This window comes from Astatotilapia calliptera, chromosome 16 (genome assembly GCF_900246225.1).
Source record: "Astatotilapia calliptera chromosome 16, fAstCal1.2, whole genome shotgun sequence".
Lineage (NCBI taxonomy): Eukaryota > Metazoa > Chordata > Actinopteri > Cichliformes > Cichlidae > Astatotilapia > Astatotilapia calliptera.
In genome coordinates, this window is record NC_039317.1 from 21,890,719 (window position 1) to 21,911,184 (window position 20,466).

General features: G+C 39.7%; 1 protein-coding gene across 5 annotated transcripts in view; it reads right to left on the reverse strand.

The window, feature by feature from the left end:
• The window catches only part of LOC113007398 (protein FAM126B), a 46,808-nt gene that overhangs the window by 14,270 nt on the left and 12,072 nt on the right, over window positions 1-20,466 (reverse strand). For all 5 annotated transcript variants that reach the window (XM_026143924.1, XM_026143922.1, XM_026143923.1 and 2 more), the window contains 4 exons: window positions 11,859-11,943; window positions 6,263-6,344; window positions 4,341-4,442; window positions 2,413-2,592 (listed from right to left, as the gene is read on the reverse strand). In XM_026143924.1, the coding sequence (XP_025999709.1) occupies window positions 2,413-2,592; window positions 4,341-4,442; window positions 6,263-6,313 (333 nt within the window). In that variant the 5' untranslated portion in view covers window positions 6,314-6,344; window positions 11,859-11,943. The remainder of the gene's footprint in view (window positions 1-2,412; window positions 2,593-4,340; window positions 4,443-6,262; window positions 6,345-11,858; window positions 11,944-20,466) is intronic.

Here is a 20,466-nt window from a genome sequence, read left to right on the forward strand (position 1 = left end):
TGTAAACACTAGAGATGGTTGGTTGGGAAAATCCCAGCTGTTTCTGCAATACTCAGACCAGCCGTATGACATCAAAAACGCCAAAAGTGTCACATTCAGAGTCACTTAAATCACATTGTTCCACATCCTGGAACAATGTGATTTAAGCACATTTAAGCAGGTCATCTTCATCATTTCTACATGCCCAAACGCTGCCATGTGATTGGCTGATTAGATATTTGTAAGCAACTGAACATGTGTACTTAAAGAAGAGGCTGATGAGTGTATATTAAGCTTGTAAATGTGATTTTTTTCCCTCTGTGGTGGTTAAGGTGCAAACATTTATCAGTACTGTTGTAGAACCGCCTATCACGCACGCGGTTAAGCCTGGTGTTCGTCTATTCTGCTGGCAGATTAAATGTCACTGCCAGAACCGGTGCCACTCAATTCCAATTTCACACTGCGATGGGTTGCACAAAGATTAACGCTTCTCTGAGAATGATGCCATTTCTACAAGTAATACCTGATTATCTGTGTTCCTGATATATATTAAAAAGAGGAAAAAATAAACATTTACGGATGTACATGAGAACATTTGTGAAACTTTCTCATTTCCCAGATTTATCCTGAAATTCAATTATGAGCAACTCAATAGGACTCAAGTGGCTATTACATGTGAGCATGACGGACACTGTTAACAGAATGAGTAAAGTTGAGACAACTTTTCTTGTTTCAGTTTGATCTCTCCCCCCATCCCCCTTACACTAATCAAAGTGGTGAGCTTTTCTGGTTTTTCAGACAATCTTTCTTATCTGCACTTCTCCTTGAATTTGTTGTTGATTCATACCTTGGTGTGCCCTTCACTGGGTAACAGTACATCTCTGAATATCTGCGGCGACTGCTGAAAGCAAGGCTGTTTATCAAGGAGAAGTCATCGCTGAAGACAGGCAAGATGTCAATGAGCACGAGCAGTATGTACCTATGCGTGTGTGTGTAGGGTGAGTGGTATAGACTGAGGGATGAATTATGCATGGATATACCCTTAGCTCTGCTGGCTGTCATGGAGCTCTTTCTATTGATATCTCAAGCTCTTAGCACATTTCCCCAGGGGTGTTTCCTGGTGATGCAATCTATCTGCGCTCGTCCCATTATCCAGGGTTTTCCCTGTAGGTCGTCTTTCAAGTCAACAGACGTTCAACCTTAACAATGTTTCACTTGTATTAGATCTAAAGCACCTGTGATTTCCATTTAAAAAATGCACTTTCCCACATTCTTATCCAGGGATAGCTCAGTAGGTAGAGTGGTGGCCCCATGATCGGAAGGTCGGGGGTTCGACTCCACTGAACGGCTACCCTGAGGTACCCCTGAGCAAGGTACCGTCCCTACACACTGCTCCTCGGGCGCTGCACTGGTGGCTGCCCACTGTTTCACTGGGTGAATGGGTTAAATGCAGAGGAACTATTTCCCTATGGGGACTAACACGCACACTTTACTTTACACTTTATCCATTTAAATGCATCTTAAGAATTGTAAAGGCTCAAAATAATGCAACGACCTATATTCATCCATATAACCCTATAGCAGTCTAGTCACACCTCACAAATTAACTTCTGCCAACGAGGTTATGGGTTAGGAGGATTACTTGAAACCTTAAGTCTGGATCAATCAACTTTTGACTACTGTGAGACAAAGTGTTGATGTTCTCACAACTACAAACTATTACAATCAGATTCATGCTTGGCATGGTGGGGAAGCTTTAGCTTTGGCAGAGATATCCCTTTATGGATGATGATGTTGTAAGAGCAGTCGTCAAACTAGAACCAGGACACCTAATAAGCAGTACTCAAAACTGAGGAGGAAAAAAAGCTCAGCAGCAAACAGAAGATACTGGTTATGTTTGCAGGGTAAGCAGTTGACAGATCATGTGAAGGGTTTAACAGTGTGAAACTGGACACTGCAGCCACCCTTGCTCCATATTTCAGAATGAGTCTGTCCCTGATTCTGAATTTTGACAGTCAAATCACATTTGGCAGTTCACTGTGAAGATTTGAATAGTCGTTGCTTGTTTGTTTTTACTGTCGGGATACCACATGGATTTGTTGAATTAATGATCCAGGGAGCATTTCAACATTTCGGTTTTTTAAAAAAGTCCTTTAAGGCTAAATTGTATTTAACTTTTAACAATTTGCAAATGAGCCTTAAACAAATGAAACAAAACAAAGATATTAGCATTGCCTGCTAAAAACAAAATAACTGAAATCTCTGTTCAAGTTACTTCACGGCTGATTGCAGGAACTCTACTGGTATGCACTGCAACACTTTATGGTGGACCTGGTTATCCACAAGGTCGCGTTTAAGGCTCAGCCAGTAACAAGACCATCGCTCTGCATCGGGCATGCTACTGTAACCAGACCCAGAAAGGTGAACACCTACCAAGTTATAAATGCCCAGAAGCAGGGCCTCGATGCAGCCATTGCTCTGACGATCCCTGCTGGCAGTGATGCGCAGATAAACCCACACCAGCTCGGGCAGGAACTGCAGGGTGAAGCGTCGCAAGCGGTCTTCGGAGCTCCGGTACAGCTCGAACAGCTGGTGGCACACAGGCTCCAAGAGCTGGATCACAGATGGAAACAAGAAAATGCAAATTAACAAATTAACACGAGGTCTGACACCTTACTGGAATTTACACCATGCTTGTTAGGCTCTCCCAATAAGGCAGTAAACAAAACTAAATATGGAAACTGAACTGTATTTTTCTGTATATAAAATGTTTAATCCATTTATATTTAACCCCAATATCATAAAAACCAATAAAAGCTGTCATTAATACCGTTAACACAAAACAAAAACAGTTTATAGAACATCTAAAATGGTCCTCTTTATTTTTGTTATACGGGGGTGTATTTTTAAGCTCCTGGATGCTCATATTAAGCATAGCCAAGTTTCATCAATGAGGTAGTTTCTTCCACTGGCTCCGTATAATGCTGATGAGAGACAGTATCCTTCTCCACCTGCTGTTCAAACCTTCTGTCTGCGAGGAACAGCCAGTAAGATAAAAGCTAGCTTCAAGGGAGGGTGGCTTTAAAGGAAGAGGAGCTAAAACAGCTCGTTTCAGAGAAAGAATGAACTGCTGGGATGCACCAATGCCTGGTATAAGATATAAAGACCTATAGAGTTAAAAATGAGCATAATAGGTCCACTTTAAGATAATTAAATTCATGGAAATGTATGTCTAGGTTAATATTAAAGAACAATAGGTTCAGGATGACTGCTATAAACTGCTATAAACTATTACCTCCCATTAGCCTCAGCAGCAGCCTTTTTAATAGCCTGCAGAAATGGACTCACATAGCTCTCGTTTCAAAACATGAACGAACGCCATTGTAAACGTAACACGACAGAATGGACAGATGGAGGGAGAGTCTCGCTTCCAGTTGATAATGCGAGATGCATAGAAGCAGAGGGGATAATTCACTACAACGAAAGCCTCGGCAGATGTAGTGTCAGGGGAGGCCAGCTGAGCCACAGCGTTTATACAGTCCAGGGGTCAGTGTGAGTGAATGCCCACACAGCACGACTGTGTAAGTGTGTTGTACATGGCTGACTGGGGAAAAAGGCGGCAAAGAACTTGGCAAGGCATTTGCCCTTCATGTCCTCAGCTTGACAACAAAAAACAACAGCAACAAAAAAACATGCAAAATTCAAGCACATTACACTCTCCCCTACTTTATCTCTCACACACAGACATGCATGCACTCCTCAATCACTTGTGTCATCATTAATGGGATTGTGCAGCCAGACTGACAGCACTAATGGAAGTTAGATCCCTAGTTGCTTGACACTCAAATTCGACCGTGAAATCGAGGTGAAAACGGGGCCAGAAAGAACTGGAGGCACCAAGTGTGTCATTAGAGCCAAATTAAAGTCCTCTCTCATTGAGTACCTCGGGCCTTTGCTTAGAAACTGTGTCATTAGGTCCCTTTAAAGTACAAAACACCGGTCTAGCTGTGCAGGTGCAAGAAACATCTGCTTAGTAAGAAAAAGATATTGAGGTGCTTGGGCACTGCGGTGACTGTGTCTTTTCCAGCTTTGGCTGCGGACGCTTTAGTTTGTTAGGCAAAGCACTGCATACAGGGAACACAGTGTACCGTCTCACAGGCAACGCAGACGGCACCGCCATTGTGCCTTCCATCATACACAACAGCAGAGTGTGTTGCGGTGTGCATGTACGCCCTGCAGACACGGCTGTGTGTCAAGTTTTTTTGCTCAGTGCCAACAGAAACAACATCATGATTCACAAGCAGCACATTTCCTTGAGCTAAAAACCATCCGTCTGCATGTGCGCGTCCTCCGTGTATTACCTCGTTGTTGGGGTCCTGGATGACTCTGTAGAGAGCTGGGACCAAGGACTTCTTTAGATGAAGGCTGCCGGCGTAGCTGGGGATGTGGGTTTCTGGTAAGGACTAAAGCAAGGAGACACAAAGGACTGTTGAGTGATGCAAACAACTTCTACGTCTAGCCACAAAACTAGAGAACAAGTAAAGACTGTGTGTAATTCTACATCCTGTATTCAATTGTTTCACAGCACACAGTGACTTAACTGTGTGTCAGCATGCTGTGACATGTAAGAAGTCCCTTGATTAAAAATGGAAGCATCAAAAAAAGACTTGAAAAGATTGACTTCCCCAGTCGATGAGTTTGACAATGTGGTAGGTGAAGTAAGAAAAGAAAACTTTTAGGAAAGCATAGCTTTTTGATAAAATAACTCTGAACCTAACAGATTGATGATGTCTGACATCCTCAGAACATCCTGGGGTGAAATCCTTCAAATGGTCAAGATCGTGTTTTGTAGATGACAGACGGCAGCTATAGCCTCTCAGCGTGAGAGTATGATCATTTTGAGGGCAGAACACAATGTGCCTGGTCTGCACCACCATGAGTCATACCATTCTATTCTCATCTTTCGTCCTTTCTCTAGTTTTCTGCTGTCTTTTTCCATTCCTCTTAATGTACTGCACATTATTTCCTTCTTTTTAGCTCGTCATCACCTTTGCACTTTTCTGTTTTGTAAATGTGCTGAACAGACTTTTGCATCAGATTTATGATTGCTAAGGTGACAGAAACTTTGTGGCCGTGTCATAACGGTTTAATGCACTGTACAAACCACAGTGCTTAAAGGAACCCATTCCTTCTTCACAGAATGAGAAAGAGAAGTGACATAAACACTTTTTTAAACTAGTCTGGAACACCAAGAGTGAAGCAACATTTATTATTAATTAATTACAGTCAACTAACTACTTCAACTGAAACACTACAAATACCAGCACCCCCCCCCCAAAAAAAAAAAAATCATTTGCATTGCCTACTAGCCAAACTGTCTTAACCCAAATTTTACTGAGTGGGGTCATTTGTGTATATTTTGCATGCCACTGTGATATTTTTAAAGCTATTTTTTCATTACAAGAATATGAATGAAAAAAATAATGAGACGCTTGCTAGCCTGCTATTGTAGTCTTTAGCCTTTTAGATTTGCTATTTGTATTGTTAAAAAAAAAAAAAAAAAAAAAAAAATCAATTGTTGAGATAATATTAGCCTTTTGTCACTAATAGCTGACAATGCAGCTGAGCTTAAATCTATACTGGAAATGACAAGCGGCACTGTGCAATACATTGAGAAACCGCAAACACAGAAAAACTATTGTTAGCGCTTCACAATTAATGAGTATGTGAAATTGCTTTCAGTATCTACTAGCATTTACAAGAACATGAGGACATGAGGCTGGAACAGCAACTCTTGCACTGTTCTTATATAAAAGCTAACTGATTACTGAAAGCTGAATAATCCCATAATTTATATGCATCAAAAAAAAAAAAAAAAAAAAAAAAGGAAAATAAAAATGTATGTGAAAACATGATGAAGCAGATATAAGCAGCTACTTTGCTTGTGAGTTCAAAGAACAAACTATGCACAGTACATTTTGTGTAGTACAGAGAGGTTATGCTGATTAAACACAGCTGACGATAGGCCCGAGTTGACCTAAGCTAGCCACTGTTCTTGCTAGCGTTCACTACATTTAATTAGAATTTACAAAGGACTGAAATGTTAACGAGATGACAGATGCACACAGTTTTTACTCTCAACACTCTTCGCCACAGCTGTTACACACACAGTACGCAGTTCCTCTCTCGAAAAAAAAAAAAGAGAGAGAAAAAAAATAGCCTCCAGGAGTAGATTTCATAGTTATGACTCATGAATGAGAGTAGCGCAATCGAGGGCCTTTACCTTGAATTCTGAGAGCCATTCTTCGACAACACTGCGTTCTGAGCCCAGCATCTTCCTCAGAGACACCCCCCCCTTTGGCTGCCTGGTGGACAAACAGAGGCAGAGGAAGGTGGTGGGTACAGTAATGGGAAGGGAGAAAGGAAAACACAGGAGGAGAATGAAGACAGCAATGTCAATTTTATTTACAAGGAACCTTTCATTACACATAACCTCAAGGTGCTTACTAAAGAAGATAACATAAAAAAAATATGTAGTTTACAATGTCTTAAGGCAATAAACAACACAACAAAACTTCCCAAAGATTTCAAATACAGAACAGGCAAGTGTATGTACTCCACATAAGTATGAAAATATCCAAGCTGTGACTAAGCCCAATAAAAACCAGGCTTAGTAAAAGCTGTGCTTGGTGCTTTTTGGGCTACCTTATTAAACAAAGTCCCATCTGTTTCTCGATAACAGCTAACATTTAGATTTAGATTTTTCAGTGATAATGAAGGTCAAAAACAAAAGCTCTTTCAGGCAACTCATGTTCATATGTATTTAATAGGACATTTGTATTTTTCACTAGAAAATGAATGTCATTTTTTTCTGGAAGTGTTACCAGGTTAAATCTTCAGTGTAACCTAAATCGGCCAGATAAAAAGAGAGCTACTTTAATGACACGGAACTCTTCATTTAAGCTCAACATAACTAACCAACTAGTTGTGTACTACACACTGGTGATTTTCCTTTGGTGTCAGGTCAAAAGCTCTCTGGTGTGTGCCAACATTTGATTTTATATGCAGGGGGGGAAAAAAAAAAAAAAAAAAAAACTCTGTACAGTGCAAAGGCAGTACCCCAGAAACCATTTACCTTGGCCTGTGATTATAACCCAGCAACAGCAAAAAAAAAAAAATCATTCTGAAAGACAACATTAAATCTCATGGGTTTTGAAATAAACAATCAAACATGAAACACAGTGATGCTAAGTGCACATCAGTTCCAGTTAACACAAGCGGCAACATATAAAATCAGCAGCATGCTGTTCTTATCCTCATTACAATGTTATGTAACAAGTCAGCTCAGAGCCAGTACCTGTCACTGCAAACATGAACCACCACAGGAATTCCTTTGAGCTTTCACTCTACAATTCAAATCATAGATGACGAGCTCATGTCTTCTTTCATATATTTGTAACGTCAAAGAACGTCACAGAGCAGAACGATATGGTGGTTAAAAATGGCGAGGGTTTTTAACATTTACAAACAGGACATTTTCTAGCTTGTAATTCATAAAGAGAAATGAGTAATGGGATAGCATCTTCGGCTTCGGCCGCACAGTTATCCTTGGTTCTCTTCTCCATTTCCAGCAGCTAAAATTAACTTCAGCAAACTGTGCAAAGCCATTTCTCCTACAGAACTCACCCCATGGAAAATATATTCTCATTATTTATCCCGTGAAAAGATTTGCTATGAACGAGACGTGTGTCTCAGCAAGGGAGAGGAACTGTGTGTGTGTGTGTGTGTGTGTGTGTGTGTGTGTGTGTGTGTGTGTGTGTGTGTGTGTGTGTGTGTGTGGGGATTGGCTGAGTGAGAGGTGGTGAACAGTCACAGGCAGTGACAGTTTGGATACACACTGAAGGTGATGTTGCATGGACCCAGTGTGCCAAGCTGCCACAGTGACAGAAATAAACAATACTTATGTAACAGCAGATGCACTCTGCAGCTTAAAATCAAGGCCATCCTCTCTCTTGATTTGACACCAATGCCCTTCACCAAAGACTACCAGGATTAATTTACCATCACTAACCTTTAGGAAAGCTACTAAGGCTACGTTCACACTGCAGGTCCTAAAGCTCAATTCTGATTTTTTGATCAAATCCGATTTTTTGGTCTGCTTGTTCACACTACAAATAATCTGCAGATTATACAATACAAATAAAATGTTCACGTTTCTCCAACGCTGTCTCCCCACAGTTTCACTAACATCTACACGGGATGGCCAGGAAGCGTTCGCGATGTCTTTTCGGGCGCTTCTCTGGCGCTGATAATTGGTGTCTGTCTTGTGTCAGTGACGTAAAAGATGGATTTAATGCGACATGACCGTTCAAACAGCAGTCGCTTTCTAAAACATCAGATATGTATTGGATTCAGTACCACATACGAAAGTGACCCAGATCGGATTTGAAAATATCGGATTTGTGCTGTTCACACTGTCATGATCGGATATGGGTCGCATAGGGTCAAAAAAGTTGGATTTGATGTGCTTTCGCCTACAGTGTGAACGTAGCCTAAGAAGAATTATTGCTTAACAAGAATGACAATTAGTCTGACTACTCTCACAACCCAAAGATACACTGTAACATTAAGTTAAAGATGCTGTGCTCTTTCACGTCCACATCCACTTTAATGGCTCTTTAATTGTATTTTAGTAGAAAGACTTTTTTTAAACTAAAAACAAAATTCACATTGCTTATTAGGTCTTGTAAAACCTATTTACTGGCTGAGCTGTGGTCAGACTTTCTGCGAATATGACTCAACATTTAACATAACATCAGCTCGGCCCAGTGCTTTTTCTAGGAAAAACCTCTGAGTCTTCTTTAATGATCTTGTTACTTCGAGGACACTGAACCTTTCTAAAAACTCACTGACGTCTCCTTCCACCAACCTCTGGTGCTAGAGCGCTGTCTGTTTTGCCCTGGTGCCTTTTGAAAACGAACCCACATTTCTGTGGGAGTGAAAAACCGAAAGGTGCTCAGTGGAAATTGGCAAAATTTAAATGACGAGGAAAATCATGCTGGGAAGAATCTGTACTGCATCTGTGAATTATCTGTGAATTTCTCACAGCAGTCACTCCCAAAGTGACTTATGTCAGTGATTCTAGCTGTGGGGCCAGCAATTTTGCGGTGTTATGCCTCTTACTGGCACAAAAATGCAGATTCTAAATTAAGCACTGGGCGTGGGGGGGGGGGGGGGGGGGGGGGTGTTACTTCACTCACGTACACTAAACAGTAAAATGTTTTTCTCCCTTCTAACAATATAGAGGTTTATTTATTTGTCAGGCATTCAGCATTTGCTTGGCTTTTCCCCACTTAATTCGTGGTCAGTGAACTTGACCCCTGGAGTCTTTTACAGCATTTGAATGCAGATATCTTATAAATTTCAGCCCATGCAATAGGTTTGTGCCTCAGTTTTGGTGAAGGTGTGGTTTCAGTATTTTCTTTTTTTTGCTGTTGCTTACCACTAACTTGCTGATAGATACGTTTAAATGTGTCATGTGGTCTAAATATGGTGACTTCTGGCCAACGTAAATATACCCAAAACACTAACACACTCCAACACAGTAACACATTAAGTGACACCATTGCCGTCTCCATTTATACACGTGTATGGTGCTGACCACACTCTCAATCGCTCAGTCTTCTGCTCCTGCCTTGTCACAAAAACGTGCCCCCACAGAATGCAACATGTGATAGCAGAGAGTTGCAAATAAACTCATTACAGCTGCATCTGGGTCAGTGTACTGAGATAACACTCTAAAATGTGCAAGTTAACAGAACTGAAAAAGTTCATAAAAACAGAGATTATGCAGGCAGTTACGGCACACAGTACTCTTTAGATTCAACAGCTGTGTGTGGGCAAATTTGGAAATATGCATAAAAATGACTTTGTCAGACAACTAGATTTAGCAAAAAACTGCTTTTATCTTGTAAGCCTGAAACATTGTAAGACTACATGTGCACAGTCCCACTGCTCACACTGACAGTAAGCCATACTGCTGTGAAACCCCTGTTTAATCTTATTCGTTAAACTCGAATCCTTCCAGGCCAGAAAATGGGCACAAACTCTAAGGCCTGTTTGAATGTACATGCTTTTTTTTTTTTTTTTTTTTTTTTTTTAAATTTAGACCATTCTGCACAGTTTAAATAAAATATAATTAAAAACAAAACTGTGTTCTTCCTGCCAACAGATACAGACACCAATAGCTGGATAAAATGAATCAAATGTGGAAAAGCTCTCAGTTGAGCTTCTCTTTTTTAAATCTACATTTTGATACCAAGCTCATCTTCATACTTTTACATTTTAATAGCCACAAATGTAGCTTATTGCTGTGAAATAGAAAGAAAAACTGTTATATAGAACATCTAAACACCAGTGTGGACACTGATGAATCTCTAGGTCCTGAATTAGTTGTTGCCGTTTGTTTTTTTTAAATACTTAAAATGTGAAGGTTCACAGAGGGTCTCAGGATCAATAGAGCTGCAGATGAGAACTACTGACACTAATCACAAGGAATAGGATGTTCCCCTTTAAAGTTTAGTAAATTAGGTACAAGGAACAAATTTTCACAAGCTAATCAGGCAATTTAGAAACAAACTGCAAAGAGAGCACCAATTGTTTAACAAATGAAAAATGGGCAATTAATTTTCCCCAGGGCTCACATGTTTTGGAGGGTCCCACCAATTGGCTTATAAAGAAATAAAATGAAGACTTTGCAGAATTGAGTTTAGATTATTGGTGCAGTCTTCCACAGTAGTCTCAGTTTCTCACATGGCCCTTTGAGAAAAATTAAATAAGCGGGTCAGGTTAGATGCACAAGTGGATTTTCTATGGAATGACCTTGATAGCATTAATCAATGCTAAGAAAGCAAATGATCTGTAATCAACTCTCCTTAATTCAAATGTTTTTATGCAATACTTAATTACTTCACTACCTGTAACCTGTCTGTAACTTGTCCGTAACCTGAGAGTTACAGATCATTCCCAATCATGTGACTTTTGTTGACAATAAACAATTTAAATAAAGTTTCGTCTGGCTACTTATTAATACAGATATCATTTGTTTGCACACTGGTCAAAGAGTTTCACAGCTTACAACATGTCTTCCTCCAACTGTACCTCTCAGTCTTTATTTTAAAAATGAACTGCAGACAGACGTGTAGAAGCAGAACATCCACATCCAGAGGCTAAACTTTAATGCACAAATCTCAGGGTGCTGCAGATAAGCTTGACAATGTTACAAAACAGGCTCAAAGGAGAAAGATATCTGATTTGCTGCAGGGCTGCAGGAGCTGAGCAGATGATGAGATGAACTGGTGGAATTTCGTGTGTGTGTGTGTGTGTGTGTGTGTGTGTGTGTGTGTGTGTGTGTGTGTGTGTGTGTGTGTGTGTGTGTGTGTGTCTGTGTGCGCACTTCTTAAATCCGAGTCTGTGAATTGAAAGGCTCTCTTTTAGTCAGCTTGTTCGGCTCTTTATGAGGCTGACTCATTTGTTTCCTCCGGCTTGTCAAACCGTCGCTGAGGCAAGCTTGTCAGTTACCATGGGAACAATAGTCAAGTCCTTTTCAGCCACTGGTAAATATTCCCAAATAATAACTCTTCGTTTTCACAAACATAATTTAGATTATATCGCTGTAAGTCAGAGGTTGGATACAACGCAACATGATGTGTGCCAGCATTTGTTCTCCTTCGTATGTCTTTAGCACCGCAATGTTAAAATGGTTTTCAAAGAAAATAAGCAGAAAATGATCAAGAAACGAGCAATGAACAAGACGGTCATGAATATCAACACTACAAACAATGTGAACAACATAATGCAGTATACATCTATGCACTTACCTCAGTGTCCCAGAACTCAAATCTCCGCTGGGAGATGCAAATGGTTCTCCACAGTGTCACACATCTGTCACTCACTGAGGGTCACCTGCAACAACAAGAAAAGAAGAGACCCATCAATCACCATCACAGGAGAATCATCCTCAAGACATTTAACTACAGTCGTACTGTTTAAAATTACTGTCGTCGATGATGGTGAACAGTGTCTATCCATAATTTCCCCAGAGATTTCATAAATGTGTTTGACCCATCTTTGCTGGCATTGGCTAGAATTTAAAAAAATTTAAACATTAGTGCTATCCTCATTAGAAACTGACATCCAAACAGACGATGCAGTGTAAGCAACATGCTAGTCAGTCAAGCAAGTAACTTGGGGTGACACAGAATAAATCAATGTAGGAATGGAAATTTCTGAAATGTTAGCAACCTTTAAACAGCCCCATTTTTATCACTTAAATTTTTAGTTTAGTTGCTTTTGTTTAGAAACACCTGTGTATGGCTTTACAGATGTCACAATTCAATTCATCCATCCATCCATTTGCTTCCGCTTATCCTTTCCAGGGTCGCGGGGAGTACTGGAGCCCATCCCAGCTGTCATAGGGCGAGAGGCGGGGTACACCCTGGACAGGTCGCCAGTCTGTCGCAGGGCTAACACATAGAGACACAGACAACCATTCGCACTCACATTCACTCACAGATTCACACCTATGGGCAATTTAGATTGACCAATTAACCTATCCCCACTAACTGCATGTCTTTGGACTGTGGGAGGAAGCCGGAGTACCCGGAGAGAACCCATGCAAACACGGGGAGAACATGCAAACTCCACACAGAAAGACCCCGGCCTTATGGTGGAATTGAACTCAGGACCTTCTTGCTGTGCAGCAACAATTCAATTCAATTTTATTTATATAGCGCCAAATCACAACAACAGTCGCCTCAAGGCGCTTTATATTGTAAGGTAGACCCTACAATAATACATACAGAGAAAAACCCAACAATCAATATAACAGGAAAATATTCTGCAAATCACAAGCTCACAAGTCCAATACTCATATGCTCAATAATCTGCCAGCCCAAATGATTATAAAACCTGGTACTAAAGGTTTGCAAAAATAAAACAACAGGGACGACCTTGCGGGGTTAATCTAATGGCCACTTGAGGCTGGCTCCAAGAGAGAGACAATCCCCACAGACTGTCATGTTAACTTTAGAGAATTGAAAAGCATGTTTACAGCCTAGTACAAAGAGAGGTTGGTCTCTATGGATAATAAACACCTTTACAACAACCTGACAGTGAGTGAATCTTTATTTTAAAACTCTTCTTGGATACCGGGGTCAGAGGCACGGCCACCTTGTCATAGGTGCACCCACAGAAGGAGCTGTAGCTATCTTTGTGCTGTTACAGCATTATAATCAAATTATACTACAAATAATAAGGCCCGCTGCCTAGGGCTGCTCAATTAATCGAATTTTAATCACGATTACGATCTGGGCTTTCAACGATCATTAAAAATGACTGAGCCGATTATTAGCCCCTCCCTCATTTATCCGCAACACCTTAAAGGCCGGTCCGTGAAAATATTGTCGGGCATAAACCGGTCCGTGGCGCAAAAAAGGTTGGAGACCGCTGATTAAGAGGACCCGAGGGAAGCTCGAAAAGCTAAGCAGAAGTTATTTGGAGAGTGACTGATGTTGGTTGAAAAGAGAGTTTAAAAAAAAAAAACTTCAGTGGTGTTGCACACTATTTTATATTATTTTTTTTAAGTCATTGTTAACCCTTTAAAGCCGGTCAGAGCTGCACGCTCCGTTTTGCGTAACTATTGTTAAATCCCTGTAGAACCTGAACCGTGTAAGCTAGCGCAATAATTTGTTTTGCATATGAAACCGGAGGAGTTGTACTTACATCTTATGCCATCAGCTTGTCCTCGGTCACGGTTTCGTTCCACATATAGCTTTGCAAAAATTGCATAAAAAGCGCTTGCAGGAACAAAAACATAATATTCCAGAAACACGCTTTGCCGTTCCTATCAGCTGTTCGTAACACTTCCCACAGTGAAATGATGCACATGCTGTTTTCTTTGCAAATTTGCATCATAGGATTGTTTTTTGTTTTTCCTGCAGTATATAAAAATTGCTGTATCTCCAAAATAAAACTATGAAGACACTCAAAATAAATTTCCTGTGGTGGGAAACTATTTTTTGCAACTTTATTGTATTTAAAGTTTTGAGGGATAAACCTCTTAAATTTCTCCAAGTAGAAATATATGTAAACAAAACAAAAGCGATTTTAAATTTTTTTTGTAGTTTATTGCACTTTTTTGCAATTTATGTAATTACTATGGACTTAATGCATACATATTATTAAAATATGGGCTATAACAGTTGTATTGATGTATAGCAACTTGAAATGCTCCCACAAATGGCACTACAGCATGTAAAAAAATAATATAAGCTCTGGTGGACTTGGTTCTATAGTAGGTCTTAAAGGGTTAAATAAATATCGTCAAATAATCGTGATCTCAATTTCAGTGAAAATAATCGTGATTATAATTTTTGCCATAATCGAGCAGCCCTACCGCTGCCTTATATAAACTGTACAAGATGTTTTTGCTGAAGTTTTGATGAGTTAAAATTTTGTATTTATTAATCTGCTGTCTAGCACTAATTAGGCTTTTGTTCATAAAATGGTAACAGTTCCAAAATAGCCCACGGTGCTGACCAAAACACTAATGGCTTCAAAATACCTAATCCGTAACTACCCAGGGTCGCCTTGGTTACGACCGCCTTTATAATATCTATGGCAAAAAAAATAAGATTCAGTTAACAATTCATTTTAATCAACATGTCAATTGTTTTCCAGTGTATTGCCTGTTTGGTCTATGACACGTCTGAAAACAAAAAAGCACATCCACAAGGAGTGACGTTAAACACCCATTTTGTCCAAAAAATGTCAGCAAACTGAGTCATCAACTTATCTTTTCTGCTCTAAAGATTGATGCTTTGTAGTAATTGCAAATAAACTCCAAAATGAGCAACAGCAAATGACTCAAGTGACTCAAATGACTCAATATGCAGTCATGAAAATGGACAAAGCAGCTGACGATACGGAAACCAGGGGGACAGTTGCTACAACAGTTCACTAAAAGACACACAGCAATTGTGAGAAACATTTCTACTATGGAGAGATGCATTACCAACAAGCAAAATCATTTCTGTGTCATAATGGAAACCCGTGTGCATTTTTCTCTAGTACTTTTGAAGGTTATTTTGAGTCACGGCACAAGGAAATTTTCAAGCTCTTATTGTTGCATAGCAACAGTCAGCTGGCCAACTTGTTGTCCTCGCCTGCTAAAAATGCATCCTGAGGATCCACACCCATAACATTTCACTGCATTTGACAAAATAAATCATTGTTTAGTGACACGCAAAAAGGCCTCTGCAGATCCCTGAGAAGCTGAAAGAGCCACATCACCGAGCGACCCATTTGCTGTTAAGTATTTCGAACACAGCCTTGTGTTTATCTGACCGAGTCTTACATTAGCAATTCATCACTAAGAGCCAAGGCAGTCCCATCTGTCTGGGATGATGTGTGTACCCTCTCCACCTATTGTAAGCTCTAAAGAAGGTGTTTATTTTCCGTCACCAGATCGAGTATATTCATTCTGTATGACTCATCAAATCTAAGGGTAACAGCGGCTCCGGGTTGAGTGAATAGATCAAAGAGAGGGACAAGGACTGAATAATAGAATACAAACAAAATCTGTGACCTAAGTAGATTACATGTACGAGGACAGAAACGTGTTATATAAAGATAAGGTTTGAAAGATTTTATCATTAGTTCTTTAGAAACAGAAGTTAGAATAGTTCCCATTAAATGTGATCACTGTGTCTCACTGACTCTATATGGTATAAAACGCAGTATCTTCAACCCCAGGGTGGGTCTATAATAGTTTTTTCATTAACATGAAAGGACTTTATCAGGCCCTACCCAACACACAAGCTGCTCAGGAATATTTGAAGAACATGACATAATCCCAAGGCATTAATCTGGCCTCCAAACTTTAAAACTTTTAAACCAACCAATTACAACAACACAAAATTAGCTGACACTTACTTGGGTGATTCCTCCCGTCTCCAACCATCTCATTCCCATATTTGCGTGTAAACTGTGCACTCCAGCCAGCCGTCACTGTTGGCTAAATATGTCATGCACCTAATGAGGTCCTGGCCAATGACAATAGGCAAACTTTCCTTGAAGGAATGCTCTTCCTCTATGCAAGACCTGCTCATTGTCCTTTGGCGGGGCTCACAAGGGATCAGTAGTGTGCCAACCCATCCTGTTTACAACGCTTCCAATCTTGTGTCACAATTCCTGTGCTCAACACTCTGCTAAACAGTGCATACAGCTAAAACAAAACCAACTAACCAACCTATTAAACTACACTAAGTAATTTGTGCACTTTGTTCCAAGACAGACCAGTTAACACACAACACGCTCCACTGTAAATTTGCAATGAGGCAAATAAAAGTTAACATTTTATTTGAACTTTTATTTGATAAAAAACTAAAAGCTCAGCTATTCAATGGAAAGTAAAAAAAGAAAAAAAGAAGTTAATTCAGGCATGTCTGACATTAAGTACTGGAGAGCAAAGCTGCCATGTGGAAGTCTCGACTCTCATGTAACTAACAAACCCCCCAAACCCCAGTTTTAAGTTGTTCAGCCTTGTAATTCAACAACATACATTACCCCTATTACCCTAACTCAGAAGCTGCAAGGAGTCCTGCATCATTTTAGCATGTGGAAGGAGTCACAAGGGTTCACAGCAGTCGTCAGATTGCACAGTGCTACAGACATGAGGGCGGCTCCATAAAGCTATACTAAGTTAAACGCTGATGCTTTGAAATTCAAACTTATATGTGTTTTGCTAAAGATACCAAGTTAAGATTGATTGGGATGTAAAAAGTTTTGCAGTTTACGGTGTAATAGACTAGAGTACAGAATTTGTAAAAATGGTCTGAGGACTTTTTTCTTAATATTTATAATAATCTTACTATAATGATCGTAGTGTGCATATGCATGTATACATGTCTGAATGCCTGTTCCTCAACTCCTCCTAGACGTGTTAATCAGTCTGGTTTATATAATTATTGTAGGGTCTTTAGCTTACAAGATAAAGCACCTTTAGGAGACTATTGTTGTGATTTGGGACTATAAATACATATTTTTTTTAAATTGCTTTGAATTGGGTGAAACGTACTATATAAAACTGCCTAGGGTACCAGGATAATCAGCATATAAACTAATTCCCCAAAGCTATATAAAAAACTCACATCCTTACAAATGATATACTTTAGATGACCTCAAAACAAACTGCAACATTACAACTACTTCATGTGTATGTTGTTGAAATTATGTGACATTTGTAAATACGTTTTTGCTAGCCATTTTTGTGATCTCACTATATTCGCTGATATAATGAAGATAAATGGTAACCTGATGAAATAACATGCGTGTCCATATAACTAGCAAAAACCTCCTCTATTTGATAAAAATATTGCAAGAGTTTAGTCTCAACAGAAGAATATTTTATTAAAATCCTCACAGTATTAAGGTGAAAGAGTGATTTCATTCACATCACCTGTTACAACTTAGAAAGCTGAGTAGCCTAGTCACACAGACATACTCTGTGAAACCTGGAATCTCTGAGTCTAAACACTGTGCCCATAGGCTAAGCTTTCAAATGAAAAAACCATCTTAAAATCTGTCAAGCTGGTAAAATCCAAAAACAACATAATCTTAAATGCTGGGTCAAAGCTGCTGTGTGTGCCATGAGCCGTCTCCTCTCCTGTACTGACTGGATGGACGTACACGGCTAACAGATGCAACACTGAGACGTGTTCAACCCTAATGGACAAACACGTTTATGACATTAAGTAATGAGTATGTGTGCCATCTGTGTTTATCTTACTGTCTTAATACGTAAACCCTTTAAACTTGAGTTTTACTGATGGGCAATATACTGTACAACCGATGATTGTGTCAGTAAAATAACAGGAGACACATGGGCGACAATGCGTGACATGAAAAAACACACAACCTTAGGAACTTGACGCCTTAGCAGCTGTGTGTACAATAGCCATCATTCACTACAGACAGATGAATCACACAGGTTTCCGTGACTGAGAGACTTATTAAACCAATGTCAACAAACGCAAGGTTAAAGCCACACAAGGTACAGAGAGCCACTCTTTGCACTCGGAGCAGGGGAGACAAGATCAGCACTCAAGAGCGTTACAGTTATTCTGTCCTGGTTATAATCAACAGCAGAAACAAACTATGCTTGTTTGTGTAAACAAAGATAAACTAATCAGCTTGGACTTTTTGGCGACACAGTTTCTATTTTTTCTAGCAAGTGATGGCAGCTTTGTTGTTTTTGCTGCTGAATGAATCCCTGTTGACGAGCAGTCATGAACAGACCCAATCAGACAATCAGACTTTTTCAATGAGCATGCCGAGGAAAGAATTTTCAACTTTTTTGGAAATTAAAAAAAAAAAAAAAAAAAAATTCACAACCAAGTCAAGGTAGATGTGCTACAAATTTTTCTTTCACCACATGCTACAAACATATGTTGGAAAGTGAGGGTTCAAAACAGACTTTAGAACCATCTGCAACAAAAAGGAGAAACAGAAATGTTTTCACAACAGATGCAAATGTTCGAGTAGCGTTAGCCAGCAGTGTGAAAACTGGGTGCAGTACCTTTAAGTAGAACTTGCAAAGTCCTAACACTCTGGCAAAAATGTAAGTCATGTTCTGCAGATACTGTGACAAGTGGTTTGTGATCACACCAGTAGTTTCTTTCATCTACACCACCAGCATTTCAACTTAATATGAGCCAGCAGCTGTAATCAAAACTGATAAACACCCACAAAGTTCAGTAATTCAAATATTCAGTGTCCATTTTGAAAAGCGGATTTCAGTCACTATCCGGTCGTTCAGTGATGACGTGACGAATCCTACTTCCAGGCCTAAAGTAGTCTGCGTTTAATATGGCTTTTGTGTTGTTAACATGTTTAATGTTTTGTATTTTCTTCTATTTAATCTCAAAAAGCTCCTAAAACAGTCAGTGATCACTGTTGACCTCCCTCGGCTTTTATTACCGCTAATCATTTATTTAAGCTCAGTTTTTAAAACCTTAGGATGTAACTACAGCCCAGCCCATGCAGCAGTATATGAATGACTAACCTCGTATTGTGGATGGATTATCTCAGTTGTTCTCCTGGCTGACGTTTGGTCCTTTTACAGCATCCTGCCATGCGATTACATTTGTTCCTGACCACCGAGAACACTCACGTTAACTTTTATTGAGTGGGAAAAAAGTTAGCTTGTTTATATTATGCTAACATAGCTGTGTCGCTAGCGGTCACGTAGCACATCATTATATACCAGCTAGCCAAACTTCAGTAACCTTACAAACGTCACTGCTGTTTAGTTTTCTGTCTTCATTTATGCTGGAAGTGATAACAGAGCTGTACGTTTTAATTTGTTTCCAAAACCCCGCAGTCAAGACATGCTATACTGTATTTAGATAGAAGCTAGCGAGCTAACTTCCTGCTAACTTCTAACTCTGTTAAATGTCATAAATTCCGTTTTCATGGATGCCTGGATGTTAAACTCAATTGTTACACCTGGTAGAGCAGAACGCTGATCATTTTATTAAAGATGAAAGACTTTAGACAGTTTTTCAACTCTCAGTAAGCCCATAGTGATCGTTTGATATATGGACCTGCAGCTGAGTTTAGGCCCAGACACGGCTAGTGACGTCAGACTTAACGACCGGATAACTTCATCAAGCAAAGCAGTGTTTCCCAACACCAAATACCAACAGCCTTCCAAGTATTTTTGGTGAGTCATTAACATTTTGATTATGCCACCATCAACCTACAAGTGGGCAACTCCCCTTGCTCCAACTTTGGCAGCTATTTGGATTACAGTTGGGTTTAAGCTGGCTCACTCCCACAATTATGGCAGACTTTGATATCAAGCAGCTGCTTCTCCAGAGAGGATCTCATCTGAAAGTTAGACTTCAGCTATAGCTTGTTGAAATGCAGCTGGAGTTAATAGTCTTTATTCTGCTGAGGAGATCTGTGAGCCACAGGATCACGCCACAGTAGGTAGGGAACTCCTTTGGTACACTGAACCCATCAAGAGCAAAGCAGAAAAAAGATTATAATTCCCAACTGTAGGCTAAGATGTTAGAGTCCATTTGGTGGACTCGCTTAAGAGGCAGCTAATACTACTGCTCAATGATTTATCTGTCACAAAGAGGAGAAATTTCTAAATGGTATTATTTAATAATGATTCGTTTTTAAAACGCCTTTGCTGATGCACATGCAAATGTATCTATGGGAAATATGGTAAAGGAGGCGAGCTCATGCTTACAGGCTGTTTGCCATTTTAATATTTGCACAGGTAAGTTATCAGGCAAGAGCAAATTGGGATTACTGTTTGCTTTCACTCTGTTGTAATCTAATCTAATCAAATTCTTGATACTCATGAAGAGGTAGGTGTAATTGAGTTTTTTGCATTACCTATTTCACTTTATGACA